At 34.9% G+C, this 18,083-nt stretch overlaps 1 protein-coding gene across 2 annotated transcripts in view; it reads right to left on the reverse strand.

Moving 5' to 3' along the window:
* Nucleotides 1-623: 623 nt before the first annotated feature.
* VPS54 (vacuolar protein sorting 54 homolog (S. cerevisiae)) overlaps nt 624-18,083 on the reverse strand; it is a 74,660-nt gene continuing 57,200 nt past the window's right edge. For both annotated transcript variants that reach the window (XM_004691446.2, XM_004691445.2), the window contains exons 16-23: nt 16,397-16,460; nt 12,642-12,747; nt 11,692-11,779; nt 11,053-11,174; nt 10,862-10,942; nt 7,176-7,283; nt 4,892-4,986; nt 624-1,261 (exon numbers count right to left, since the gene is read on the reverse strand). In XM_004691446.2, the coding sequence (XP_004691503.1) occupies nt 1,156-1,261; nt 4,892-4,986; nt 7,176-7,283; nt 10,862-10,942; nt 11,053-11,174; nt 11,692-11,779; nt 12,642-12,747; nt 16,397-16,460 (770 nt within the window). In that variant the 3' untranslated portion in view covers nt 624-1,155. The remainder of the gene's footprint in view (nt 1,262-4,891; nt 4,987-7,175; nt 7,284-10,861; nt 10,943-11,052; nt 11,175-11,691; nt 11,780-12,641; nt 12,748-16,396; nt 16,461-18,083) is intronic.

The following is an 18,083-nucleotide window of genomic DNA, read 5'->3' on the forward strand; positions in this document are numbered from 1 at the left end:
AAGACTGTTTCATTGTACATTATCACCACAGGGTTAGGCACTCTGACAGGGTTAGGCAGATTCCTGGTGTGAGGGGAGGCACAGGCACTTTCACTTGCAGAGTGCTGCTGATTCTAATTTTGAAGGTAGGTGGTATAAAAGGCTTTAAGTAACCTTCTCATCTTTTGTTTCTGACCAACACAGCAGCCTGTATTTTAGAAGTTCTATTTCTCTCTGGTTTTTGTTCATTTACAAATCAAAAGTAACCTAAAAACAAGAACACAAGGGGTCCATACTTCATGTTATCTAAATGTTAAAATGAAAACTCATAAGCAGGCAGAATATATGACTAAGTATTCTTACCTTTGCTAGAAATAAAAAAGGCCCCCAAAGAATTCACCAACCTTTTCATAGGTACTTTTATAAAAATAGTCATTGACCTACAGCCTTTCACATAACACTTCTAAAAAGTATTTCTATTTGAAGGTGCATAAATGACAAAATCTTTGTGATCAGCCTTTCAAGTATTTATACTATACTGAAGGCTTTCCCCAGTTAACATATGGTAGTAGAAAGATTAAATACTAGACACACAAAGCCTCAAACTTGACATTGGTCACTAAAACAAAAACTGAATTTCTAAATCCAAGCAATCAAAAGATGTTTATTTTTTTATAGAAAGATCTGTAAAAAAATAATTTTTCAAACAGCTTTACTTTCATAGAGAAAACTTTCTACAGAGGTCGACTAAGATTTTAATATTTTAAATTGTACCATCATTAAATAAGGTGGGACACCATATGAATTTCATTGCACTGGAAGAAATGCAAAGCATTTTTTAATATAAAGTATACAGAGCATTCTAGTCAACTACAGCTGTGTTACAGCTATGTGTTCTTTTGGATTTGGTCCAAAGAAACCTGAGTCTGTTTCCAGAGGGAATGAAAATGTTAGACACCTGATCAGTTACTCCTCACTGAAGGAAGCACAAAAATGGCATTCCTTGTAGATCCCACTGAATCCCAGTTTCCCAACACTGATACTTTTCCTCTCCCCCTTAACCCCACCCCATTTTGGGTTCCAGGTTCAGTTCTTGAATCACAGGCATCCATATTTTCTTCACAAACATACACATCCCATGGTCAGATGAAGTACCCAGTTTTCCGGTATGTCGTATCACCTCTTCTGTTCCCAGATCTCAGCCATATTTAGGTCCAAATCTTTAAGGCCTTTTAAGGCTTGAAGATTTCCAGTGTAAAAAGCTACATCTGCTGTGACCAACCTAAACATTAGAGAGAAAATTAGTTTTAAATCACACTTAAAAAAATTACTTTGACATAATGGATTGCAATACTGTTTCAGGGGTATAGGTTCATGCCTCTTCTAATATGTGTTGACCGTGACATGCCTGTTACCAGAGCACCAGTAATCCTCTAGGTGGCCCAGAGGACATCCTCTCCTATCTCCCTCTGGTGGCCTTAGTTCTATAATCAGTAAAGCTCCCACTTTCTATTCAGATGATTAAAGTAACAATGCTTACAGAATCAGTGCCCTACGATGGTTTATAGTTCAGATTTCTTAGGGACCAATTTTGAAGATTCTCCTTAGCAGGATTCCTGTTATATAGTTAGGCCATTAAATGTTCTATTCCAACAAATGTTTTGAAAAGCAATAAGCAGTTAGGAATAGTTTTGTAATTCTGCTCAAAATGCTTAAAACAACACCAGAGAAAGACTTTTAATTAAAATGTTTTAAAATTGTCATTAGAATATACATATATGCCACTAGTATAATCAAGGGAAAGACAAGGTTTGTATATGTCATCCTAAGGAGTGAAATGAACGCTGGAAGTTCATACTGGAAATAAAGATTGCTAATGATAATTCTATAAAAACAATAAAAAAGAAATGAATTATACTCAAGTACATATACCTCAAAGAATACTCCCAGAAAGAATGATCAGATAAACAGGTAAACACTCCATCCATAAAAAATAAGAGCGGGCAGGTTTAGAAACTGGCAGATGACAATGTATACTTTGATGGATGAGATGTGGCCATCTCACATGACAGAATTTAGTAATAACAATTAGTAATAACAATATCTTTCATCTGTAACAGAGTTTTTAAAAAAAGTTTACACTATCTGAAAATGTGGTCAGTAAAGTATACAGGAAATGAACAACAGTTCAAAATAAATCCTTTCAAAGGCAAGCTCCCCACAATAATAATGAAACAAAATTAACATAAATGTTCATTTAAAAATATTAAGTTGTGGGCCCTCCCTGGTGGCATAGTGGGTTGGAGCACTACACTGCAACACTGGCTGTGGCCACCTCAGTGTGAGTTGGACCCCCCCCCCCAACCCGGAGCTGATCCACATGGTACAGCAGACCTCTCCTGTCTTTCCTCTGCTCCCCTCAGCAATGTACTTTGTTAATCTGCCTGTTCTGCACCACACTATCTCTGGTGAATTCTCTCACGGCCCCTGCACCTCTGTCCTGTACCCCAGTCCTGTATGCATAAATAAACCAACAAAATCGAGTTATGTTTAGTAGTTTACAGTTCATATACAGAAAGTATATATGTATATCAAAAAATCTGAAAAAAAAAATCTGATTAAAGATAGAAAAACATATAAAAAAATCTGATTAAAGATAGAAAAACATATAACCATTGAGGGCATGTACAGAAATATATAGACAAAAACACTCAAGAAAAATGGGCAAAGTAAGAAAACCTGAATGACCAAAAAACATGAAATGATGACAAACATCAGGAAATGCAAATGCAAACCAGATACTTCTGACTCCCTGCATATGGGCAACAATTAAAATTTAACATCAAATGTTGGCAAGATGTGGGGAAACAGTGGAAGTATAAACTTGGTAAAGTCACTTTGGAGAACATTCTGACAATACCTAGCAGAATGAAAACAAGCACTGGGTCACACCACTCCAATGATATCTCATCACATCATGAACAAGTTTAAAGATCTGCACTAGGGCATGTTTGTATTGGTGATAAAAGTGATAACCTTGAAATTTGTCACCAGTGGCGATGCTTATTAACTATGGTTTTTCATGAGAGAGAACATAAGAATGCAATCAAAGAAAGGGCAATGTCTGTGTCAACAGAAATCAATTCAGTGGAAAAAAGCAACAAAATGTCATGTAAATAAATTTATAAAATAGTTCCACACATTTTATAAAGGATAAATGAGAAGGAACTGAAAAGATGTAGACTAAATTTACTAAAAATATTGTCTAAGGGCTGGGGAGAAGCAAATGAAACTCGAGATGGAGTGAAGAGGGTACTTCAGCTCCATTCAGAATGCCATGTTTTAAATATGATGATTATCTTCAAATAAAACAGAAATGTTAATTTTCAGTAGCAGGAATTCAAATATTTTATTCTTTTTAATCTATTTTTCTTTAAGTTAAAATCAAGAAAATACATTTGAAAGTACAGGGCTAGGAGGAAAAGGGAGTAACTGCTTACTGGACACAGGATTTCTTGGAATAGAAATTCTGCTGTATCAGCAGGTAGGAGTGGACGCACAACTATGAGTGTGCAAGTGCCCTGAACAAAGTACCACTCAAAAATATAAATTGACTTGCACAGAATTAGTGTCTAAGTTTATGAGTGAAAATTTCTAAGGTTGTCCTAACCCCCAATAACTATATTAAAAAAATAAGGTAATAAGTTAGCCTGGATAGTCTTGAGCTACTAGTCTTAAAAAAAAATCAAAACCAGATTTACTTATGAGAATAAAAGTAGAAGGATATAACTAACTTAAGTGAGGATTTAAAAAATACCTGTTTTTTTGAACAGTCTCTGGGCAGAATTTGGTATTCATTATACTACTTTTGAATGCTTCCAATTTTTGGGAAATAACAATTCTAATAACGAAGTAAACCCCAGTGAATAATAAAGGGGAAGAATCAGATTATTGCATAAACTCCCAAATACAGCGTGGATACAGACAGAGCAGTCCCAGGTTTTCTAAACAGTTTTTTGCAAAATCAGGCTTGTTTGGTTTTTTTTTTTCCAGCAAGGCCAATTTCTGACTCCAAAATAATTTTTAGTTTGTTCCTATAAATTTGAAATTTAAGCCTGAAACTCTTTTAACAGGGAATATTTTGTCCCTAAATATTAAAGTGATTTGGCCATAATTACAAAACTAGTAAGTAGCAGAACTTAACCCAAATTTTCTGATTGTAAGTCCCACATTCTCTCATATACTATACTATACTATTTCACCACTACACAATTTTTCCAAAAACTTACAAGGAAATACATGCATGTCGGGCCCTCCCTGGTGGCGCAGCGGATTAAAGCACTGCACTAAGAAGCTTAAGCCACTTCCGCATGAGTTCGATTCCCGCCTGCCCGGGAGGTGACCACATGGCACGGCAGACCTCTCCTGACCTGCCCGCTGCTCCCCTCCACAGTGTACTTCGACAGTCTGCCTGTTCTGCTCCCCACTCTGTCCCTGGTGAATCCTCTCACCCTCTGCATCTATGGCCTGTACCCCAGTTCTGTATGAATAAATAAATCTTAAAAAAAATAAAGAAATACATGCATGTCATTATTTTTTTGCAACCCTGCAAAGGAATTTAAGGCATATCTTACTTCTTATTTTACAAATGAAGCAGAGTTTATGTGACTTTTATATGGTCACAAAGCTACGAAGGATGCTGAGTCCTGTGTGCATAGATGAAGATTATTTGGTAAGCTAAGGAGGTCCCACTAACACTGCCTCAAGGTAGATCTGTAAGGCCAGTTTGCTGATTTTACTATCTTTGTGTCCTATCATGACTATAGTGGAAAAAGAATAAAACCTAGCATGAAGAATAAAATCTAGTCAATAGAATATGGGAGTATGTGGTAAAATCATAACGAAAACATACCCATTTTGAGGTCCTCCATCATTTATCACATTTAAATGAGACAACTGTTTTTTCAAGTGAAGCTTGTAACTTGTATTAATTCTTAAAAACAACATCTGGAAAAGAAATGAAGTTTCTTGAGCTCTACTAAATAGAAGATATAAGAATCTGAGTTAACAATATCAAATCAGTATTAACAGAAAATGCCTTTAAAATTTTTTGTTTTTGGGGTCCTCCCTGGTGGCACAGCAGGTTAAAGCACAGCACTAAGAAGCGAAAGCCACTTCAGCATGAGTTCAATCCCTGCCCCAGAGGTGACCCACATGGTGTGGCAGACCTCTCCTGACCCGCTCGCTGCTCCCCTCAGCAGTGTACTTCATCCATCTGCCTGTTCTGCTCCCCATTCTGTCTCTGGTGAATCCTCCCACCACCCCTGCACCTCTGGCCTGTGCCCCAGTTCTGTATGCATAAAAAAATAAATCTTAAAAAAAAATTTTTTTTTGTTGTTTTGGCATACATTTAATAAACGCTCCTCTGCAACTACTATTTCAATACAGGTTTTTTTCTTTCCATAATTGTATAAAAGCTGTCTTTTCCTGCTCTTTCAGCAATACTTGTTACAGTGATATGACTTGTCACTATCATTCTGTACCTTGGAAGAAGTTCTCTCGAATATGTAAGTGGGATCAATCATGACAGGTAAAACGAATAAAAGGAAATGGAGAATTCTGATATATTATGTTAATTAGGAACTTATAAAGAACAAAGTTATAATGAAGATAAAGACACTTTCATTCTTTCAAACTGGTGAAACTATGTGAAAGCAATCTGCCCCTGCATGCTGGTGTTTCACGCTGTGGGCCACTCCTTCTTGGGCAACAATTTATGGAAACAATTTTGTAGAAAAATATATTTTCTGTAAGACAAAGTTATAAGAAAAGCTGTGGAAAAGTTCAGTTACTGTTATTTTCAAGTGGCACTACTGATACCAAAAAAACCTATCTATACTTCTTGTCCTGTTTTAATATGAATTTCATTTAAATCATGATGCAGATAAACACATTAAGTACGTGTATGCCCAGCTCCTTGAGCTGGGTTAGGCTTATTCTAAGGCTTGAACTGAGAAAGCCAATCCAGAAGTTGAGACTATCAATGATGTGGGAATCTCGCATACGAAGTGAAAAGACAAGCAGGCTAGAAAAAAATGAAAAGGAAGAGACCCTAGTAGGTGCTGCTTATTTCTTGGTTTTCCCCCCAAGTCTTCAGAGAACCCTCAAGGAGCTGGATGATATTTAATCATGAGGGTGGGTATGATTAATATATACCTATGGAAGCACAAAGAAAAATGGTAGCCGCTAGTATAGGACAGAAGTCTGAGGTAGCACAGGGAGGAAAACCAGCAGGAGCAAGTACAGACAAGAGACACCGGGACAGGTATCTTCTCCCAAATACCACTTTCATGCATTCAACCAACTGATGACAAATCCATCTAAACAGCAAAAATTCCAGTGAAAATTAAGTTCACTTGCTCTACAACTAGGTCTGTATGATAACACTGTATCACTCTATGACTAGGCTGGAAATAGGAAACAAGCCAAGTAAGGATGGGGAAGAAAGGGAATACTGGAACCTTTAAAGTGTCAGGAGAGGGATGAGAGGGAATCTGGGGACAGGGCTGTAACTGATGAATGGTAAGAAGTCTGATAATTACTTTTCCAAAGGAAGCTAATAGGGACAGAGAATGGGTATGTCATTGTTAGTGAGGTAACATGTGACAGAAACTACCCATTTTGTTACTTTTCCTGATTTGTGCCCTCAACAGAGGACTTAAGCTGGTGATCTAACAAATATTCCCTTCATGGCATATTGCTTGAGTTACTTTATGTATCAAACTATTAAATCAATTGTTAGTTTCTCCTAAATCCAATTTGGATTACAATCACAGTGGATAACATTTTATTATGCAATGATATGCCAACTCTGATCTGTAAACAAATAATGGTAGTAAGTGCTGTAAGCAGAACCTAGGACTTCTAATACTCAAAAGGAAAAATATAAAATCTACTCTTTAGAAATGCTGACAATATAGCAAGTTATCAGTCTGATTTATCATAGCGATAAGCAAGAGCACTTTGATATCAGAAATATTATTTATGTTATAGTAGTTAATACAACAACCTAAAAAATGATGATAATCATACTGGAATATGAACTAAGTTGAACTATGTAAAAACCCTCCAATTCTGCATGCATATTACATGGCATATATTTAAAAATAGTTTAGGAATTAGGAATTACTACTCACTTGTGTTTGTTCTTCTGGAAGGAGATCAAAGATAGCTTCGTGCATTTTTGCCATTTGCTTACAAATATTCCTGAAACAGGCAGAAGGAACGGGAGCTTTCACTTCATACTAGCAGAGAAAAATAATAAGAATTATGTTCATGTCCTCAAGATTACAACACTGTCCCCACCACTACCCTAAACTCAGTATCCTGTACTAGCCAAAGCCGAGGTTGGCTGTTGGGGACGGAGACCAGGACTTTGCCTCCTATGCACAAAACAACACTTGATCAGAACTTAGGGTAAACATCCTGGTTGAGAATGCAGCACACCCAAATCCCCTCTCCCACTCCTTTCTCCCTCGGAGCTCAGCAAGTTCCTGCGCCTGAGAAAGGTTTTATCTCTGGCTCCCGAGATAAGTGTCCACTCCCTTAAGATGATTACAGATCCCTCCCCTCAAACCCATTGGCCTTTAAGACATTAAACCATCAAGACCACCCCCCACCAGGCACTAACTGCACCGCCCTCTTTGTATACATATATATATAGCTGTACGACACAATAAGTCTCTCTCCTCTCTCCTCTCTCCTCTCCTCTCTCTCTCTTCTCTCTCTCTCTGCTGCACAATCGATCGATCGACTCTCTGCCTTCTCCTTTCGTCGACCCTGGGACCCCAATCCTCGGCCTTGCTGGTCAAGGCCCCTTACAGTTGGCTACCATGGGAGGAGGAGGAGGAGGATCACTGAGAAACCTCCACTCAAATGATTCATATTACCTGATTTTAAGAAATGGCAAACACACACATGGGAGGGTGCACATTCATCATTATGTAAATTCAAGCCACAATGAAAGCTCACTTGACACAGATCTACTAGACCAACATTCAAAAACAGACAGACAGTAGAAAGTGCTAGGGTAGCTGAATTCTTATATATCACCTAGATTCTTATACATTACAAATAGGAAGAAAAAATGGCAGTCACTTTGGAAAATAACAGCTATTTTTTTTAAGTTGTCACCAATTTTTACATTTCTATGCAACCAATAATCAATTTCATTCCAAGGTATTTACACAAAAGAAATGAAAACATATACATGCACAAAGATGTACACAGGAATGCTTATCAAGCATGGCTCCTAACTGTCCATTACTCAGAGACAACCCAAAGGGCTAGCAACTGATGAGTGCATGAACATGGCACATCCATACAAGGGATAACACTCTATAGTAAAACAGGAAAAACCACTAACACATGCTCTATCATCTATGAATCTCAAAAGCATAGTACAAATAAAAGGAATCTGGTACAACAGTGTATATACTATGTAATTCCATTTATAGACATTCTGGAAACCACCAACTGGATGAAAATCAGATCAATGGTTGTCAGGGGGCAAAAGTATTGGGGAAGGATTGACTGCTGAATGCTTAACAATGATGGAACCTATTCTGTGTCTTGACTATGGTAGCTCTACTATTATATATTTGTAAATGTCATCAAACTGTATACTTAGAAAGGGTGAATTTTACTCATATAAGTCATACCTCTATGACTTTTTTTTAGTTTTCTACCTGTAGCCAGAGCTCTCCACTACCTTATTAACATGTTTCTTCCTCCTGATTCATCTACCCTAATACATTAGGTAAAAGGAATTACTTACTTTAGCTAAGATTAACAGTAGCATAAGCATTACTAGCCAGTATTTACTATGAATCGCTATATACTCAAACATGATTTTTAAAAATTGCTCCAAATATTATCTTTATCCTAGCTACAATTTTACGAGGCTCTATTGTATTTCCATTTAGAGACAGAAACTAAGGCTTAAGGATATTAATAATTTACTTAAGGTCCTGCAGTGGCTAACATGTGACAAATAGGGAATTTGAACTTAGATCTACTTGATTCCAGAACTCTAATATAAAACTTTACTTATATGACTTTTACCAACATATGTTTATGCTGTTACCTCAGAATATCTCTTCACCTCAACTTCATTCATCCCAACCTTAACTATCTTTAAAAGTCAAACTTAGGGGTCTCCCTGATGGCATAGGGGTTAAGTCTTGGGGCTATCACCCTATCACCACCATGTCCTGAGTTTGATCTCTAGCCAGGGATCTGAACCACACATGGCACAGCAGACCTATTCTGTCTTGCCCACTGCTCCCCCTCAGCAGTGTATTTCAGTAAATCAGCTGCTTTCTACTTTGTCTCTGGTGAATATTCTCACCCCCCCCCCACCTCTGGCCTACACCCCATTTCTTCTATGAATAAATAAATCTTTAAAAATGGAAAACATATACACACACACACACACACACACACACATATATATGCATTTCACTATGCATAAGGGAATGCATATATATATAATGGAATGCATACACACACACACACACACACTCCTCATCCATAGTTTTCCTAGCTCTCCCTTGCCAGATGATTAACCATTGCTTTCAAAGTATTAAAAATTACGATAGTACTAAATCAATTCAGTTCTCATGACACTTTATGTATTCTACCTCTGTTACAGTTATTGACAATTTACTGTTTGAGGAAAGATTAAAGACTTAGTTACCACAGAATACATCTGTTGCCTAATACAATTTATTTGAATGAATGAATGGTGGCTAACGCACTGGTCCAGCCAGGAATAAAATTAGATGTTAATGATCATTCTACCCACACAGTGTTACTTTTACTTATTAGATTCTTAGACTCATTTTATTACTGTGGTATTCTTCTTTTCCCAAATTAAATGTTTATGTCTATGACTGGACATTACCTTATCCAGGGTTTTTTTCATGATTTTCCTTCTGCTATCAGAATCTGATGGCCCCAAGTAGGAAAAAAAGCCTATTGAAGTGTCTTGAGTTATATGATTACGCTAAATATATTCTTGGTCAAAAAATACAAACTAAGTAAACCTTCAAGCTTTTGAGTTATGAAATTCCTGTTTTCTACCTGAGACCTGGGTTGAAGAACTAGGGAAAGAAAAGAGTGAGATAGGGCAAAAGTTACTGGGCTAGTTACATGAAATCTTTTGGAAGATATCCTCTCAATGTAATTGAGAATTCTTTGGGAAAAACTGCTCCTTTTGATGAAAGGTTGGGAATGAGAAGCAAACAAGAAAGAAATATAAAAATTGTTTATCTATGAGGGAAGTAACTGAGCATTTCAAAATGCTAGTTAGTCTGGAAAGAAAGAAAGTAATACACTATCAGAAATAATCTACTTACTTTTTCATTTTGATCTTTGTTCTTTCGATTCTGCCTCTAGAAGGCTTTCAAGAGTTTTAAAGAAAATATATTATTATTTGTCAATGCAGCCAATAAAAATTATTTTGTATAGGGTTTCTATAATTTTAGAAACCATCTCCTCTCCCCTTACCAACCTGGTCCCTTCAGTGAATAATGCCAACTATTTTTTTTTTGTTTAGTTTTTATAAAACCTGAAGAATTTGACATGTTAGATTAACTGTGGGTTAGGCCACTGTATAAGTGGCCTTTACAACAGCAGATGGTTACACTATTTTGAAAGAACTAAAAACTATTCTAACAATAGGTAAATAAGTATCTTGATAGAGAATGGTATCTTTGAAAGAAATGACTATTTTATCGCTTTTTACTTATAAAGAATTATTTGTAAGATGAAAAGTCACAAGTCCTTTAAGCAAACCCTAGCAATTTCCATAAATCATTACCTTCGATAACAGCTTGTCAAATAAGCTATCCATTATCGCTACAAGTTTAGCTGATATTTCAGCTATGTGGTCATGGTAGTCCTGTAATGAGAAATGACATTGTATTTTAAAATCCCAGAGACAAATCTAAACAAGACTTAAAAATTGAATTAAATTTATGAAAATCCAGTAAAAATGTTATTTTAAAATACCTTAGTAATATGATCAAAATGCCTAAGCATATTATATTGCTTAGGTTGCAGTCGAGCTTCAAAATGAGCCCGGATCACAGGAATGTAGTGTACAATTAACTGCAAACAGCGTGAAGAAAGAGCTGAACATCCAGGGAGTGGATATATTATGGAGAAACAGAAAAAGATATTAGTTGACTTCAATTATGCATCAAATTAAATTTTAAAAATGTTTATTTTATACAGATGCCAGTTTATTTCATAAGTGAAGAACAAAGTGGCAGAAAGCAACTTTTCATTTTGTTTGGTACAGAGCAATGTAATAAACATGCTGCTGTCCCCAAGTTATACTCAAGTTATGAGCCTGCTGGCATGAGGAAGTTAATGAAATAAATGATTCTCCTCTGACGTTCAATTACTTTTCACTCCAAAGTACTTCATACATATACCATCTTAATATTTTCTAAAGTGGCACAACTTCCAAATAACATACTTTTAATGTAGAAGTTCCTCATTACATTCCCCTAGTAGTTAGCTTTTTTTATGGTCATATATAAGCCAATAAAGTCATGTTTGTTACTTTTAGAATCACAAAACACAATGAGTATAGCAATATAATTGTAACACCTAAGCATGATAATTAAATTTAAGAATTCATACCCAAATTTTTTGTAGTTATTGTTTTTAGTCCAACAACTTGCAATGCACCAGCTCCAAGAACTAACTGGCAACTTCTTGAATTGAAGTACTAACAAAGGAAGGAGAAAGAAAAAAAGCTTATTAAATTTTTTTTTATATATATTGGTAGTGTGGTAACAGTTCTATAAAAAACATTGCTCCTTCTTCTCATTCAGTACCAAATGAATTTTTTATTAGAAGTAATTTTAACCTATTTATGAAATGACCAAAAAAAGGTGAGAAGGAAGTTAATATCTAAATATTTAGGGAAATATTTGAGAAATTCTGAAAAGCAGTTGTTCAGAAATTAATCTAGCTTACATTCATAACACTATATCAGTTTAGTTATTTTTATTGGATAACTCTATTTTCTGAAGGGTATTAAAACCTTTCTATACTAAAATATAACAACTCGATTTTTGGACAAAATTGATCACACATTTGAAAAGATAAAGCCTTTCCCTATGCTAGAAGCTAAAAATACCTGTTGGTATGAAATGGCTGAATAAAATTATCACCACATTTTCATTTTACATCAATGGTTCTGAAAGAATGATTTAAGAAAAATATCTAACCTTAGTGAGATGAATTTTGTAATGTTCAGTGAATTCCTTCCATGCACATTTGAAACCAGTCCAGGTTTTTTGACCTAAGTGGCCTCAGTCATGTTCAGCACCTAACGAACAAATCATCTCCTGTCTCCAATGTCATTAACAACTCCTTGAGTGTAATGAGGAATCACTAATGCATAGTGGGAAGGCAGCAGGTAGCCTTCTTCCAATAACATACTGTGATTCAACCACAATCAAATGTCACATAATTAATGTCTTAAAGATAGCCTTGAAATGTCTTAGAACTGGAAGATCAGTCACATCCTAACGAATTACTTCTTCCAACTAGTTTTCAACTAACAAGAGTAAAATCATACACACCTTTAATAAATCCGACAGACGAGTAAGCATGTCAGTAGTAACAGATGGGATGTTATCCACACACTGGCAATATTCAAGAATAATTCTTATCAACAACAATACAGTTCTGCAAGAAAAGAAAGATGACCCAGTAAGCAGTTAGAACAAGAAAAATTAATTAGGTATATAAAATCAATAATTGATAAATTATATATTTTAACCTATATGTGCAACAAAGTAGGGAAAACTAGGGTGAGATAAGTGATTTCTAGAGTGGAATATTAAGGGAACATTCAATTTCAGGGCCAGGCAATTGCAGTATCAGAACACTGAGAGAGAGTACCATTTTTGTGCAATGGGCATATTATTCTGTGTGACATTCTTATTAAGTCTTTCCAATAATGAAAGTACCCTTCCTTGGCCAATACAGAAACACTAACAAAATGTCTACCCAGTGATTCTCATTTTACAGTAGGTCTTCACTGGTAACTGTTGAATTAATGAAAGAACCATAATACAGATTTTCTTAGAGAGGTAAGAGAGAAACGGCAATGGATTCTAAGAACAACTTATCTCCTGTTTATTGGTAAGCAAAAAAAAAAAAAGTTCTCCAGAGATGGGAATATTATCATCAGTTCATTAGCAGGACATATCATATTGAGAAGAGATACTACTAGGAAATTAAATAAATTTGAAATTGAGGAGCAAAGAGCCCTTACATGCCCTAATAGGACCTTTATATTCATGACACACTTGGAAATGAATGAGGACACATATAAAATAATATTTTATGAATATGAAGGACAAATAGAAAGTATCAATTCAAAAAAGATAGTGTCTAGACTTCAATCCAGCTTAATTATCAGACCACATATTACTTCCACATATACACTCAGTACTCCACTGCCTATCATTTATAATCTTCTCTAAGAAAATATGCTATATCTCTTTTGGCCAGGGCATTAAATGTTGTGGCAGTCATGGGTGACTTGGTGATGGGAAACCCACGGGGATTACAATTGAGATGAAAAAAAAAAGAATGTACAAAATGATGTAAAAATAAACTATTATATTAAAAAAAAAATGTTGTGGCAATAGTCTCTGCCTGTAGAGACAAAAGTCAGAAAAACCAAAGGATACCATTTCTTTCAAGCACAGAAAGTTAAAATTATGATGTCTTTCCTTAACTAGAAATAATAACTAAAGGAATGAAATGATATAGAGGTTGAAATAAACTTTCCCTTGCCAGAAAAGGAAAAAGAACTCCACAAAGAACATGCAATGGAACCAGGACAATTTGTGCTGGGAAAACTGGACCAACGTAAGCAAAAGAATGAAATTAGACCACTACCTCACACCATGCATGAAAATCAACCCAAAGTGAATAAAAGATATGGGCATAAGACCTGAAGCCATAAAATATATAGAAGAGAATATAGGTAAAACACTACAAGACATACATACATTATCAGCTAAGGCAAAGAAAATGAAGGAAAAGACAAAACACATAGGACGACATCAGCTGAAAAGCCTCTGCACAGCAAAAACTGTGCAGACATTAACCAAGACAAGAGACACCCTACTGACTGAGAAAAAAATCTTTGTACTCCAAACAGACAAGGGACTGATCACAAAGATATACAAGAAGCTCACACAAATCAACAAAAACAAAGCAAACAATCCAGTCAAGAAATGGGCATCAGAACTTAAGACACTTTTCCAAAGAAGAATTGCAAATGGCCAACAGGCATATGATAAAATGTTCAATATTCCTCATAATCAGGAAATGCATCTCAAAACTACAATGAGCTATCACCTCACACCAGTGAGAATGGCACATATCAAAAGAAGCTAACAACAAACATTGGTGTGAGGAATTGGTGAAAAACAAACTCTCCTACATTGCTGGTGGGAATGCAAGTTGGTAAACCACTTATGAAAAGTTGTATGAAGATTCCTCAGACTACTGAAAATGGAGCTACTCTATGACCCAGGAATTCCACTCCTAGGGATCTACCCAAAGGATACAAAAACATTAATTCAAAAGGATACTATACTCCTCTGTTTATTGCAGCACTGTTTACATATACCCAATGGAATACTACTCAGCAATCAAAAAAGATAAACTCATGCCATTTGCAGCAACATGGATGAAGCTAGAAGTGATCATGCTCACTGATGACTTATTAGTCAGAAGGAAAAAGAAAAATACTGAACAGTTTCACTCACAGGAAGAACTTAAGAGAATCAAAGAAGACAAAGGGGGTAAAAGTGTATTCTTATTAGAATATAAAACACAACACAACAAAACAAAAACAGACAATTATAAACCAGAGGTATCCTACAGGGAAGGGGGAGGAAGAAGGATTGGAAGGAGAGAGGGAGGAATGTGGGGGACTGTGGTGCTAAGGGGTGGGCAAAGTGGGGGCGGGGAAGTAAACATTGTCTTAAAATGAACAACAATGTATATAGATATAATGTAGATAGAAATTAAACATTGTCTTAAAATGAACAAGGATGTATATAGATACAATGTAGATAGAAATTAATACATTTAATTTTAAAAAAGGAAAAAGAACTCCAGAGGAGAAGGAAATGGAGCTAATAATTTATAATATTTAGAGTTTTTTCAAATAAGAAAAAAAATCAATTCTATGTAAACTTTTTGAGTACTTATTAAACCCTAAAAGAAATCAAAATGTAATCCTACCATTAAGGGTTCAAGAGTCTAACCAGGGAGATAACAGAAGCATATAAATAATTCTATTTAAATGATAAAAATGCTACAATAGAGGCATTTCAGAAAAGACTTATTCAGTGTAAAGAAACAAAGAAACATAAAAAAAACATGCTGTAGATAACTGGGACCTAAACCTTGATTCCAACTTGGCTCCATTTGAGGCATTTATATTAACTACTTAACTTTCTAAGCTTCAATTTTCTTAAATATAGAAAAGCAACAATAATCCTGAAATGGCTATCTCACAACATCATTATTAAGATCAAATGATACAACCTATATGAAACACTTAACTATGAGGTGCTATTAAAGAATGAAGACATTATCTCAGTTACCATTTAATAAAAAATGTGTTACTAGGCTAGTAATGCTGGAATTTATGTTTTTCTTAATTAACATGAATTTGAAATAGTTACTGGTAAGACTGAAAAACCTAATGACAAATGATGAAAAAAACTACCAACAATTATCATCTACTTGCTAGGTACTAGAATGTGTGGTAGATACTTTACATTTATTACCTCTTTACTTTGGAATAATTTTACAAATAGTATTAATTATTTTCCATATGTTGTTTTACAGATAAGGGAACTGAGGTACCCAGTGCAACTTTCCCAAGGTCACAAAGAGTAGAGTACCTGGGGTTCAAGCATAAGCAGTTTGACACCAGAGCCCACAACTTCAAATACTATGCAATATATTATACACTAAAAAAACTGTGGAAAAAAAGGAACATTATGGAACCACTATACCACCATGGATGTGTACCTCTAGATTTTTTTTTTTTAAATAAAAAAAGTCATCCAATCCCTCTTTTGTTAAGCTAATATAGTCCCTGATGGCGACAGAATTCTACAACATACAGAAAATAAAAAGAAATCCATAAAATTTCTTTTGAGTTCTTTGTAAGATTTTAGACTGTTAATCCAAAACTCCCAATTCACATCAAGAAAGAACTAGAAAATAAATAAATTAAAAAGAAAGAACTAGAAGACTTAGATTTTAAAAACTAACAACTAATAAAAGTATCACTCACCCAACAACAGCATACTGCTGTCCCTCAACAATGAGAACTTCAGCTGGTTTCCTTTCTTCTTTTGCTAGAAAATAAAGCAAATAAGTAAGACATGGCTATAAGATGAAATAATACTGGAGGAAAAAATTGAAACTAGTAGAAAGCTTAAGATAGTTCTTGTTGGGAACTGGAATTATTTCTGAAGATGAACATTATTTCTTGGGGAAAAAACTGTCATAAAATAAAGTATTATGGGTTTGGAATCAGATTATCTGGATTTGAGTTTCAGTCTTGCTGAATATTTGACTTTAAGTCTCATAATTTATATCCATTAAACACAGAAAACAGTATCTGTTTTTCAAAAGGCTGATGAAATACATTATCTTCTATGAATGGTGCATAATAGATGATCAGTAAGTAACTCAAAAAATGCTATTTGTTTGGAAAGGCAGAACTAGCCTTTTAAGTGGTTGTCTTTATTAAAATTATTAGACTATAAGTTAATTCCTATAACCAAAGGAGACATATATTTAATACTCCAAATTTAAATCTAGAAGTTACTTTATTTCCAGCACATATTTTTTTTACCATTTTGTAAAAAGAACAGTGGGCTAGATTACTGACCTTGAAAGCCAATCAATTATCATGGGCAAGTCATCATGCTTCTCTAAGCCTCCAGTTCTATCAATTCTAAGACATTAAATGTCTCTGCTTAGAGAAGTTCAGTGTGTTAACATTTTTAATCACAGTTCACTATGTAGAGATCATTAAATTTTTTGAGGACAGGGATTGTGTCTTAACCAGTTTTCTACATTGTAGAGAAGCAATATAGAATTAAGAGGAAAGGCCCTAAAAATCAGACTGCCTGATTCTGAATCCAATTCTACTGCCTAGCTTTCTAACATAAAGCAAGTTGCTTAACCTCTTTGTGCTTCAGTTTCCATATTTTTGAAATATGGTTAAGTGTAGAGTCATGAACCTATAAATAAGGTAACAATGTGAAGTGCTTTGAACAAACTGTCTATAAACACTCAATTAATATTAATTGCTATCTATTAACATTTGTTTCTACCCAAATAGGTAGTAACTCAAAGGATGTATCTTAAAACATAATAACTTAAAAGGATGATGGATGAATGAATAATAAACAAAGACTTTTAACTTAGTAAAATGTTAATGAACTTTTAATAGAGTAAAATGTTAATGAACTTTTTATAGCATATATTCTCTTCTCTCTTAGAAGAAAAACATTGGGGCAAAAATAAGGTTTGTAAGAGAAATCGGCCATTGTCATTATCTTCCAGGGAAGAACCGAAAATAATTCATTTAGAGAGAAAAAATATGTTTAAATTCAACTACTTCATCATTTTAATTAAAAACTGTTAAGGCTACATAGCAGTAAATTGCAAGACTATGATCTATACAGGGACACAGAGCATGTCTTAGTCTTCTGGCACGGCACCTCACAAATAGAGACTGAACGAGTAGATGAGTGATGTCGTACAATTTTAAACTTGATTTATAATGATTAAAGTGATTTATGTTTCTTTCAGTGTTTGTTATGTGAATGTTTTTGTTTAACTAATATCATATAATCAATGAAAAAACAGACTACCATTCAAAGCTGTTATCTACCAAAACTGGTCGCTAGACAGCAGAAATTCATTTACCTCAGTTCCTCTCTGTCTGATATGAATTAATCTGTTTT

Source organism: Condylura cristata, unplaced genomic scaffold, assembly GCF_000260355.1.
Source record: "Condylura cristata isolate star-nosed mole 26May11 unplaced genomic scaffold, ConCri1.0 scaffold00031, whole genome shotgun sequence".
In the NCBI taxonomy this organism is placed as follows: domain Eukaryota; kingdom Metazoa; phylum Chordata; class Mammalia; order Eulipotyphla; family Talpidae; genus Condylura; species Condylura cristata.